Genomic DNA, 13,475 nt, shown 5'->3' on the forward strand with positions numbered 1-13,475 from the left:
TGCTCTAGGGTGCTGCAATCTGTGAAACTCCTTCTGAAAGGTTTTGCATTGCTGGCAATTTTTGGCATGAATTTGGCACAAAACACAGGCCTTACATATTCTAATTTCACATTACACAGCAGAAGTGGTTTACTTCTGTAGCTTGCAGCCAAGACCCTTCTTCTCTGGAGTTCTGCAAAGCTTTAGAGTTCAGGCATTTCCTCCAATGCTCCCTTACAAACAGCCAATGATGTTTCACCATTCTGCTTGCCAGGAAAAAGAAGGAAACAGGAATGTTTGCCCATGAATGTGCTGGAAATCTAACACTCTAGTGTGAATGTATACCACCTGTACACAGTCATCTGTACCAATCATACTTCTTGGTACAATAGAAATAACTATATATTCATGTATGAATTTGGGCTTTAGAAGACCTTGACTGCTTTGCAGTGTTACTTAGAATTTTTGTAGCACAATTATATGAATTGAGAGGCATGGAAAGAAACTGGAAACTAGTTAACCTCTCCTTGCTCAGAAAAGTAACTGGTGAAAAAACACTGCCCAAGTAACACTGGGATATGTTGAGGGTTGTTTTGTACTGGTTGTTTTCAAAGGAAACTGAAGATGTTCAGCACCTCCAAAGATGTGGCCATTGGCTTCTTAAACAGAGAAATGAAAAAAATAAAGATGGGAAATGGTGGCATAGATGCACGACATAACTGCTGAGACAGAGGATTAGATTTGGTTGTTATTTGGTGGCTGGCACATCACATAACCTGTGACATGTAGCTTATTCTTTAGGCATGGCCTTACATGTGCTTCATTCGTCATGCACTGCAGATTCCCCTTGCTGCTCCTCATTTCCTGCTCTTAACATAAGGACAGAAATGGAATAGCAATGATTTCTGTAGTTCATATACAGAGTTAGCAGAAGCAAAAAGTGATTTCAGGTTCCCAGGAGTCCTGAAATTGTGTATGTACATAATTACAGCTGGTACTTGTATTTTACTTAGGTAGAGAGAGATAGGAAACACCTGAAATGTAATGCTGGGAAATATTAAGTAAATTTGCATAAAAAGAACAATGCAGCACACAGGTCTAACTATATATTTAAATCTTGCACATACATCTGTATGTTACTGTTTGTAAAAAGTATATTAACTTTTTAAAAGATAAATTCTGCAGTGATAGATTTTTACTTGTTGACCAGTTATACTCACAAACATTTACTGACAGTATTTAACATATTGTAGGATGTCTCAGAATTTACTACTCTCAAACAGAGGAAAGGCCCCCATTATATAGTTCTGTTTCTTTTGAATGCTTCATAACATTTTCAAAATACCAAGTTTCTGAAACTGGCCATTCATAGTGAGAAAAAAATGGTAGCACAGAAAAGCTTCTATTATTTTTATTAAAGTGCAAACATCTTGTGTGCTAACAGAATTTGTTTACATTATGTACTCTGAAGTTCTGAGTAGATATAAATGTTTTATATTTTGTACATGTTCTTCAATTATAACAATACCATTGTCTTTCTTTGCAGTAAAAGAGCTGATGTCAACTTTACATGATTTTCATAAACACTCCAGCAGACACCTGAGGGTGCTAGGAAATGACAGATTGCAATTGATAATAAATGAAAATATTAAATTTGTTTTTAGTATTGAAATGATTGAAAAAACCATCCTACTGTGCGCAAACTACACTCCTAGTAACAGAGCATGAGTTCTATGGCAAGAAACACAACACCCACCTTGGAGCTCTGCTTCAGGTGGGCTGCCGATCCCATCCTTCCACAGGATGGCAGTGTCATACACAAAAGTCAGCCGGAGCTCTGACTGCAGGTCGAAATGCTGCCAGCCCCCGACACCCACTGGAGAGTGGAAAACATAAGAGACGTACAAAGGGACCCTCAGCGTGACGTAGGACTGCACTAGGTTGAGAACCTACAAAAACCAGAATTGTACATTAGGGTTAGTGATCATGAACGGCAGCATTGCACAGGCAAGCCAAATGCAGGAGAAAGGGAAGACAGAACTTGAAATAAATACTATGACTCAAATTCTCTCTTTTTGTAAATTACGGATGGAGTACAAAACCATGTTTCAGTGATTTCCAGCCGAGTTTAAATCCCTTCAAGTTTCATCTTTGTACTTCAAGCTGATAAATCATAACCCACTCAATTTTGACTTATCATTTTTGTTTGGGTGTTTTTATTACATAAACAACACAACTACAAATTTAGGCTTTTGAAAGTTTTCAAATATGCTTCTGCATTTGCTCTATGGTTATGCATTAACCGACTCTTGCTTACATTCTTGTTACTATCAACTAAGAAACTCCTCTGGAAGATGCTGAAATTGCTCAGATGTCATAGCACAACTGAGTCCTTGGACTTTACTTAGTAATTTCTGGAACTCTTTCTTCCTTTGTGCATGGATAATAGCTAACATGCTGCACGCAAACACAGAAATCATACTGTTCTTCATTGTCTGGAAGAGCTAAAAATAATATGCAAGCTTATATGGATTTAAAAATTGAGCCTTTACACATTGTACCAAACAACTGCGCTGTAACCATGAAATAATTATTTATATATATATTTTATGAAAAAAGACAAGAAAAATAGTGTCAGTAAACTGTCACCTCTTAAGATAGCTCTTGCACAATACACGGATCTAAGCCTGTCTGAAGAGACTTTGTGTTTATGTTTGGTTACAAATACTTTGTCGCTCATATCTCTGAATGAAATGTGCAATCCAGATCCTTTTAGACTATTCTGGATTTTCTTAGAAATAAACAGGAGGAAAAACATTGAGATCATCTCCCAGTGGGAAACTTTTCAGTCATAAAAGCTGTTGAATTCTGATTTATTTCCAACAGAAATTCCATATATAAATTTGCACATCTGAATACTTCCCTGATTACCTTACATTCTTCCAAAGAGAGTTTTGCACTATCAAAAAATCCCCAGCATTCAAGGAAGTTTACAAGGAAGCTGGGTTCAACCAGCAGCAAGTCAAGGGGCTGTTTGACTATCACCTTACAGCTGCTTTACACTTTGAAATGCCTGACAGAACCTTTACTAATATAAAGTACCCACAAATTTACTGCTTGCACTCACTAAATATTATGACCTAATTAAGGACTCCATTAAGGCAAATGTTCATCGTTGCCACAACTCACTTTCACATGTGACTTTCCTTGATCTGCCTTCAGTGCTAACAAAATGTTTTTGACTAATATTGTTTGACTCATTCCATAATACGTACTAGCATTTAGACATCAGTCATTTGGAAACACACAGTATCACAGAATCAAAGAATTTTAGGGGTGGAAGGAACCTCAGGAGATTACGCAGTCCAGCCCATCTGCCACGCAGGGTCACCTAGAGCAGGTTACACAGGAACATGTCCAGGTGGGTTTTGAATGTCTCCAGAAAGGGAGACTCCATGATCTCACTGGGCAGCCTGCTCCAGTGCTCTGCCACCCTGTGCTCTTTCCCAGGCTGTGGTGGAACGTTTTTTCATTTAGTTTATGGCCATTGCTCCTTGTCCTGTCACTGGGCACCACTGAAAAGAGTCTGGCACCACTGAAAAATAAAACACTAACACAGGCTGGTAGATGAGATGCTGCAGTTGTTGATTATATTAAAGCTTTGTTGGTTTTACATATACAAAATCAAGAACTTCCATTTGGAAAAGCAAAAAAAGTTCTCTCTGTATACTGGATGACCAATTAAAGTTAGACAAAAATATTATTATTTAGTACCATTTAATTTGCAAGTTTATCTTTGGGATACCTGCATGAGTATCTGAGCAATTATTTTGGACACAGATTCACTAAATTGTTCCAACATTATATTCTCACCTCCATTAAAAAAATATAGCAATGATGCAGCTCTCAAATGTCTTATGGTTTGCTTTTGTTTCAGAGGTAATCCCAAAAATTTATCATTTCCTGGACCAATATCAAGAACTGAATTAATACATTTGATTGTATAAAAAATGTATTACTATTGTAAGGTCATCCCAGACAAACTGTGTTGGCTTTTCTCTCTGCTTTTTTGCTCTCCATCTGCATGCTGTACAGTAAGAATTAGACACTGAAGTCAGAGATCTGAAATTTAGTTTGCTTATAATGAAGATATAAAAGTATGTGGAACAGGATTTAATATATGCCCATTATTTTCTTAAATAGAAGCATACATAATGCTGAATGATAAAGTAGAGGACTGGAATATCAAAGTGAGAATTTAATGACCTTGAGGATTAGAATAATAGCAGTGAAATGAAATCTTATAGCTTAAAGTAAAAGGTAATAGAAACCAGTCACAGGGATTTCTGTAGAAATGAAAGACATTCATTAGACACAATAGAGGGGAAAGAAATTTTGTTATGTGAGTTGATCGCATCATAACTATGACCTTCCTACCCTCTCCATGTGCTATGATCCCAAGATAAACTGAGGAATGGGGTGGAAATTAGAAGCATGCATGCCATTATACAGAGCACTAGTGAGAGCTTATCTGGAACGGCTTTGATCATCCATGCTTGAAAAAGTCTAATTTGCATTGTAGATTTCAGAAAAAGAAATCAACATAATCAGAGGAATGGCAAAACTATCTGATGAGAAGAGTCTAAAACAGCAGTGCTTTTGAGCCCGGTACAACAAAGGCTGAGAGGGAGTAAGAGTGCTGTCTATATACTTCAGGACACTAAGTGCAGAGAAGGGCCACTGATGATGAAAGATAGTGCTGACATGGGAACAAATGGGCATAAGATGGCCATGACAAACACAGCCTAGAAACCAGAAGAGTTTCCAGCCCTCAGTGTGGTGGCACTCCATAAAAATAGTGAGGATATGAAATCCTGTTAGGTTTTAGATTAAGTTTACTAGTGTTGGAACAACATTATATAGACTTAAGGCAGAGGCCTGGATAGGGTGATCCACGAAACTCCTTCTAGCTCAGTACCTTATGATACATCAAGCCAAAAAAACCACCTCTCATTACAAAGCTTTTCTCGGCTTTCAATGTATCATTTGCTCTTCATGTGTACTTTACACAAAGCAATCCCCTAATGAGGTTTGTAAGCCACATTTTAGGGTTTTCTTGCCTTCACTTGATGAGACCATAGTGTTAGAGACATCAGCTTATTTGCACTGGTCAAAATCTAGTAGCAGGATCCCTTCTGGGGCAAGTCTGCCAGGAACACTTCTCCTTTGACATATTACCCCTGCTCTGGGGAGAAATCTGAAATCTCTAAATTTCTAGGACTGTAGAATTTAAAAGGTTCTTACCTTTTAGTAAAACCTGCAAGAGGTGTTTGGGCAGCAGAGTTGCTTGCATCAGCCTGGGAATTTATTTGTGTACTCATGTGCTTCCATCAGTACTGCTGCCCTTACATGTGATTCATGGCACGGATGAGGGAAGAAGAACTTCTTGCTAAAAGCTCATTGAATTTTTATGCACACAAACCCTTCTACAGGCACTCATGGATCTGCAGGTCTGCAGGCAAACTTACAACACTGATAGTCAGAGAATAAATAATTCTCTCTAACAGTAAATGAAAACTTTTAAGAGCCTCTCATTCCTACAAGGGGGAATCTACTCTTCTGTAGGCAGAAGAGAAAGGATCTTTTTGATGCAGTAAAAATAAAATAAAGAGGAAGTCAACTGCAGAGGAAAGGAGTGTCAAAATGAGCAGGCACTGCCCCACCCCACAAATGAATCGATGGAATGTGTTACACAGATGGAGGAGTTTGACTTCTCCAGCCCTCCTAATAATGCTGTTAGACAAACATGAGAAAACATTCTTTCCATTGAGTTATCTTTCTTTTCCAGCACTTCATGCAAAGACTATTGGGAGTAGCCAGCTGTTCATTTTATATCTCATGGTGACACTGATGAAACCAAAAGGGTGACTTAGAGCTGTGTAAGTGTAGGATCAGCTTAACTGCTGTGGAGAGACAGGACAGGTGTGTTATGTATCCATGCATCCTATACACAGGAGATTTTACCAGTTACACTGGCAAAATTACATTCAGTAATATTGATTTTAAACAATAATAAGTGGGTATGAATTTTAGTCTTCTGATACCAGGAGAGAAATACAGACTACAGCTACATCCCAGATGACCCGGGGAAATTGTGTCTCATACTCCATGACAATGCCAGGTCTGGAGAAGCTGAGAAGACAGAAGACAAAAATTGATCCAAGGAGGGAACAGACTCTTATACATAATAAATGGAAAAAATGTAGATAAAAAATCACCAAACAGTGCACCTCAAAATTTATGTGTGAGAGAGAAGAACATGATTTATCCATTGATCTAAGAAATAGAGCTTCATACTTTTTTTTTGTGAGGTAAATTATCATAGGTCATAAGGTCTGGTTTAGAATACTGAAAATTCCCATTTAAGACCTAGAAAGTATTAATGGGAGCTTCTATACATGTTTTTCTGTTCTTCCCCTTTCAGATGCAATCTGTCAAACTTCATTAGGAAAAATACACAATTATTTTGAGAATCTGTCACATAACAATTTAGAATATTCACAATAAAAAAATATTTTCAATAAAGGGTTTGTGCATGGACTCTGTTCTACATTTATAGCATGCTTTAATTTGCTGGCTTACATTTCCAGAGGGCAGAGCTTGTCAGTGTATGTGTATACGTGTACATTGATAGTACTGATTAAATTAGACATTAGAAATAACACAAGTTTGTGTTTTATTCTGTGTATCTCAATGAACAGGCTTTACATGAAAATAGTATTTTTATTCTCCAAATTACTCTAGGTCTCATTTTCTATTGCATTTACTTGTGATGTCTGTGAATTTGAGTCACGCAAGTTTAACAATGTTATCAATTAACTGTTTACACAATGTCAGTATGGCAAAACTAAGATTTGGCCCTAAGAAGACACTGAGACAGGTAGGTCACAGGTGAAATGCAAAGCAGGCTTGTTTAAAGAAGTCTGAGTGGAGAAGAGAATGCAATGCAGCCTTGAAATGCCAGTCCCTTGAAAAAATGTAACCTCTGACTTTGTTACACGGCTGGTGCATTTACTTTTAGGGTTTTTTTTTTTTTCTTTACAGCTTACTAAAGGCCCGTTTGAATTTGCAGCTAGAGAAAAAAATGTTTGTCTTTTAGTGAGGTTCCATGTCAAGGGAATATGAACTTTCTTAAACTTGACTGGAATCACTAAAGTGAATATAAAAATCTGAAAACAGACATTTCTGTTTGTTTGAATTTTACAGCATCTAGTGAGATTTTCAGAATAGGTGAGTTTTCATCTTAAAGTATGGTTTTGGTAAAACTAGGTCCAATAAAGCTGGAAATATACTGTTTCTGTGTAATAAAATCCCTCTGCAGGCTGCCTCGTATAAGGGGCAGCACTACATTAGTGATTTTAAAACCTGTTTGCAGACAGGATTTTGAAATGCTCAGTGCCATAACATGTGTAGCATAAATGTGACCTGAACATATTGGAAGAAAGATATTTTCAGTTTGGGCCAAAAATAACTGGTTTTTGAAGAGAAAAAAGTGAACTGTTCAGCTATATTCAATTACCATAGTTTCAAGATATAAAGCTATACATTCAAGTATTTTACTACATGTTCTTCACCTTCTTGTTCCTAAAAAAGACTTGATTAATGAGCTGTCATTAATAAAATTAGTTTGAATGGTAATTTCCTTGCTTCCCTATTTCAAGTCTGGCAATGGACTGAAACTATGAAAAGCAACATCCATATATAAATACTTGGCCAGAGCCACACAGAAGGCTTCAGATGCCAAACTGCCTGGCTATAGCAAACAGTTATAACAGTAGGAAAATGGATCAAATGATACTTCACACACCATTAAATAAGTGTAGGCCAGTACTTCAATGTACACCTCATTAAAGTATGGTCACTTGCTTGGTTTTCACTGTCTCATTTTTTCACTTCCTTTCCTGAATATCTGTCATTGTTTTAGAACCTGTGTTGGGAGAATGTGAGATATCTGTAGTACTTGACTCTCATAATGTCCCCATGAAGTAAAGCCCAACCCTTGTTAGCTACTTGAAAATACTGGAACACTGCTCTCATATAGGCGAATTCTCCTTTTTTTAAGGCCTATACATATCCAAATGCGGACATTGAGTTTTAGACTATGACTGCAGGTTGTCCTAAAGAAAACTCACTAATCATCAAAGCTGACCTTAACTTCGACAAGACAGAACTCTAGTGCAAATCAATTAGATCAATTTAAAAAGGAGCACATCATTAATTTAAAGTAGAAGTTCTTTAAACTGCATATCTAAGTCCATGTTTAGACACATAAATGCCCGGATTTTCAGTTTTGGGCAGACCCCAGGAACAAACTGTCACGCTGTACACTGAAAGGAGTGCTGCTGCATCTAGCTCATACAGGGTTTGCTCATGCACAGAATAATTGAGAAAAAGAGTGGGTCACAATCAAAAGGCCTCAAAGGGAAAAAAAAAAAAAAAGAGAAAACTAAGACCTTCTCTGTATGTATTATGACAGTTCATGAGTTCATGGGAACTGGCCAAGACAGCTGCAGCCTTCAGCAAACACTAGGAGCTGTGCCAGAAGAACTGCACCAGCTGCAGGTCTCCTACCTCACTTCTTTATTACTAAAGTTCATCTTTTTCCCCTAACATACCAGGAGCTCCCATGAAGTGAAGGTCCACATCATTTAAGATATTGCCAGTTCTTAGTGTGAAATCTCTCTGTCTCAATCAACATGGCTGTCATTGTTTGACCATACAGGTACTGGAGAACTAGAATCAAGAAACAAAATTTTGAGCCTGAAGTTCTAGCCAAAGTATCTGGTAAATTCAAGTTATTAAATTTGCAGCGGTAGCAGGATACGGTAGGAGTGTTATTGTTATTTATCCGTTCTGTCTGTATAATAGAATTTAGGCTTCCTTTGTCTGCTAAAAAATTGGTGAAAACCATAGCTGCCAGCTTTCCGCTCACAGAATAGGATTATTAATTGTTCACTGAAGGAGAAAAAAACAACAATGGTGACAACCACAGAGACAGGGCACTGACTGCCTCCCCTCTCAGCTGGAGGGGTCATGTGAAGATAAAGACCAAACCTGGAGAAGAATTAAATGGAGGTGGGGAAAACAGGGAGGGCAGTGGAGCGCGTACTGGCTGCAGGGAAATGCTTCACTGCTAGAAGTAATTCAGCTTGATATTTCACTTAACATACTGTAGCCTTTTTTCCATAACCTAGAAGGCACTACAGGATGACTTCAGCGGCAGTTTCATGGCTCTCACAGCTTATGTTGATCCCTCTCTGCTTTTAAATGAGAGAACTTACATAAAGTACATAATAGTTCTGAAGTCCCAGGAAAGTACAGCTCACTTCTCTGGCCACATTGCCACTTATGCATGTCCTCCAAAACTGAATACATGGGTTCTTCCAATTTACTAAAATACTGGAATGGTAGTTATTTCCTCCTCTGTTTATATGAACACAAACATAAACAGGTTTTATTTAGATACATATTTGTCTAAAGCAGCTATTCAACCTTTTGTCTAAAGGACACAGAAGTATTTAAAAGGGATTCATACTAAGTCTTCCTTTTCACTGAGGGAGAAGTGGCTTTCATAGTTACAGATGCTTCAAGTTGTGTGTGCTTATGGTTGCTTTGTATGGGAAATAAGAATTTGCAGTTGCATATTGCCTGGGCATAAGGAGATAGTCAAAGGAATGATGAGTCAAAGAAATGAAGAAATGAAATAATTCTAAGAACAGTGAAGACCAGTGTAATTTTTATCTTGTGGGAATGTGTAAGGTTTACATCCCACACTTGGATGCCTTCCCTTTCCCTGACAGCTTCATAGATCCTGTGGAATGCACCTGTAGGAGGATCTGCTTTCAGAAGAGGCCAAGCCTAAGCAGAGCATGGACACTGAGCTTCCAACATGGAAGGAGACCTTGAAATGTCTCTGTAACAGAGACCTTGAAATGGTCTCTGTAACAGACAAGGAACTAGAACTGATGAAAAAACAGTGAGATGACATATCCATCAAGGCCTTTGTATATGAGACAGACCGAAGCTCCATTTTATTTTCATCTTCTGATTTAGAGTTTATAATCTCTAGTTAAGAGGGGTAGAATGTTAGGAAGTTAACCAACTGCTAAAGAGATCCTGGTGCAATTTCTTGTCCAGCTAACTGACTGTATGATTACTGTGAACACCCATGGAGTAAGGTGAACTTTAGACATGTAATTATAACAAAATCAAAACAACAGCAAAAAAATCAGTGTATCTGATTAGATATGTGCTTTAGTAGTAAATTAGCTCTGTTAATATATAAGTAGCAAATTAGCTCTGTTGATATATGAGCTCATGCTTTATATTTCTGTGGGCAATAACATATTTTCCACATCTGCTTTATGCCATTTGGGACTAAAAGAATAAGAATTTATGCAAATAAGTCTACTGAAGTCTAATAGAAGATGGATGCCTGGCAAAATGTCAAAAGAGCAGAGAAATGATGTCCATTTTACAAAGCAGGCTCATTCTTTTCATAGTGATTCAACAAGGAATTCTAGTGTACCAGGACAGTGAGTTAACTGTGCATAGACTTCTGTGATATGAGTCCTTCTTCCAGCCTGTAGGATTATTCCCAAATATATTTTTTTGCACATAAACTTCATAGTTATGCCACTGTACTCCAGAGCCTGAGTGGGATCAGACAGGCTTATATAGTAATTATACAGGGAAGACCCAGGGATTAATTTCACTGTCACTGCTCCAGAAGAAATCCTGCACCCTTTTCTTTCCACATTACTACGGATTTCTAGAAATAATTTTCCAAAGTACACCTGAAGTTCTCTCCAATCCCTTGCTTTCAACCCCCTGACCAGTTTCACAGCTCTGTTCTTCAACCATTCCATACTGGCAGCTTTTTTTACTCCTGAACTAGTAATTTTCTGCTGGATAATGTGAGAGCACTGTGCTGTCTGCACTGATGGGTAGTCTTACCCAGTGAAAAAGAGATCAGCAAAGCAAAGCTGCTGGTGGGACACTGCAGTCCTTTGTTGGAGCAAGAAGTCTCTCCACAATGTTTTAAAACTGGTTTTCAAGATATAGCACAATGAATAATAAATAGACCAGTGCTATCTATGTGCTAAAAGCAATTCTTCAAAAGGCTTTCATTTTAGGAAAAGACTAAATTGACTCACTATACAGTAAAAGAGGGATTGATTTGCCCAAAAATGCCCCAGAACTGTACTGGGTAAAACCAAAACAAATTTCATTCAGAACAAATTATTCTCTTATTTCTACTAGCACAGGTGTATTATAAGGGAAATCTTTTATTACAAGAATACAGTACAAAATCAAGCTCCATACCTGTCCATCTGTGCCAATGGTGCCTCCACAATCTGTGAGGAGCTCAGACATGTCATAGTAGCTAATGAACTCCCACAAGCAGGCTTCCAGGTTCAGGTTGCGGTAGAAGCGCAAGGTGTTGAAGCCTCTAATTGTTGGGCTGTACTGATAGGGAATGGTTTCTCCAATCACATCTGGATTCTTGGTAGCGTCAGTTAAAAAACCATGGTGTGTCTTTACTTCTGTATAATCCAACAGGTTGGAGCACTTATGGTTTCCAACTCTAGTTCCATCGTGGCTAAGTGTCAGCTCAAAGTTGGAGAGCTCTCTTGTAGAAATAACAGGCAGCATGCCTAAAAACATTAATTTATAGCACTATCACTACATGTCAGTTGTCAGACCTCCTTAATTTAGCCAGATTTTGTCAAACACTAAGCATGTTATGCAGTGCAGTATTTTGTACTTAACACCAATTACTGTACTTTAGAATTCAAAGGAAGTTGATATGGTAAGTATGTATGAGAATTTTACCCATGATAGCTGTCTGCATACTATGAAAAGACAAATATTTCTAAACATAATAATATTTTAAAATATTAGTATACAACATATTATTAAATAAAAGAAATACTGTGACTAGTAATTACACTGTATATTTCTATGCACTTCAAGGGAGTTTTACAAAGCTTAGGTCTAGCCCAATTCATGTAAATTATGCAGTTAATCTGAAAATGCTATTTTTCACATTGGAGACTATATATCAATACAGTATCTTATAGATCTTGTTGCAAACTGCACTTATTAATTCATAATTCATCATTTTTCTTTGTTCCTAATGTTAAAAGATTATGTTATTAACTTGTCTATTTAAAATAACCTGACCAATAAAATAGCTCAAATAACAGCATATAGTATAAGTTCTCCTAACTTGGCTGATTTTCTCATACCATCAATATGTGGCATTGTGACTGTCAGTTTGATGAGGTTGGCATAGTCAGGATCTTCTGGGCCAGTGTAGCGCAGTTTGGCAGAGAATGGCTCTGCTCCAACTACTCCTGATATACGGGGCTGACAAAGACCTAATGGAAAAAAGAGAAAGCAACCTTACTTTATGTCCATAGGAAACAGTCTATACTTTTCTTTCTACTATTTAAGATGTACTTTTCTTCCATGGTACAGGTATCCAAAACAACGAGAATTTTTGTCAATGACAGGTAAATACTTTGAGAAGTGTTTTCCAGAGGTTTCAACAGGAATTTATGCAAAAGAGGATTCAAACAGAAATCATTTTTTGATCAACTCGATCACATTTTCAGAACAAGGTGATGATATTGCATCAGTGTCTTTTCAGTTGCATGTGTTAAGTTTACTTGCAAAGCCAGTGCCAAGTGCCATACTTTATTACAGAGGTCTTCAGAGGCATACGTTTTAATTCCTCCCACCATTCTAAGTTTTATGGAAGATACCTGACCAGCGTTCAGTTGATTTTGGCAATGGATTGTAGTACGCAGTGATATGCCCTCACGGAAATTCGTGAGTCTCCTGATCCACCAGTAACAAAAATGTAGTTAGCAAGATTGTGCCACAGGATATGCAGAAATATTCTGCTTAGAATAGAGCCAGCTCTAAAGCTGGATCTAGTTGCTTAAGGCCTTCTTAATTTGAATTTTGGATTTCTCCAAGAAAGGAAAATGTGTAACTTATTTTGGTAATCCTTTCCAGTGTAAGTTCCATGTGTTCCAGTATTAGTCCAAGTTTGGAGGACCAGAGAATTAGGTTTGTAATCATATGATCTGAGATATATGCAACTCCTTGTTGCATAGTCCAGTGCAGTAGTGTTTGCATTCTGGTCACTTTGTCATGTGATGGGCAAATGATTACAACATACTCTAAGTAAGAAACAAGCAGATGTAGAAAGTCAAAACAGTTCTCTTTGCTCATTTCTGTGGGATTTCAAGAAAAGAGGAGGCAGGGCCTTCCTCTTGGAGAGCTTATTGGGTCTGGAGGAGCCAATCTTGCTCAATATTTCCAAGTAGGAAACTTATGTCAGGATGAAACAAAATTTCTTTTCTGTACATGACAACTTTTTGGTAGGTTGGTTTGGTTGGCAGTTTTATTTTTTTTTCCTCAAA

The 13,475-nt window shown here is 37.6% G+C and overlaps 1 protein-coding gene across 1 annotated transcript in view; it reads right to left on the reverse strand.

Moving 5' to 3' along the window:
• Positions 1-13,475, reverse strand: part of FREM2 (FRAS1 related extracellular matrix 2) — a 123,737-nt gene that overhangs the window by 14,181 nt on the left and 96,081 nt on the right. Inside the window, exons 15-17 of the mRNA XM_002194643.5 lie at positions 12,291-12,422; positions 11,365-11,696; positions 1,736-1,928 (exon numbers count right to left, since the gene is read on the reverse strand). Coding sequence (XP_002194679.5) covers positions 1,736-1,928; positions 11,365-11,696; positions 12,291-12,422 — 657 coding nt within the window. The remainder of the gene's footprint in view (positions 1-1,735; positions 1,929-11,364; positions 11,697-12,290; positions 12,423-13,475) is intronic.

Source organism: Taeniopygia guttata, chromosome 1 (assembly GCF_048771995.1).
Source record: "Taeniopygia guttata chromosome 1, bTaeGut7.mat, whole genome shotgun sequence".
NCBI lineage: Eukaryota > Metazoa > Chordata > Aves > Passeriformes > Estrildidae > Taeniopygia > Taeniopygia guttata.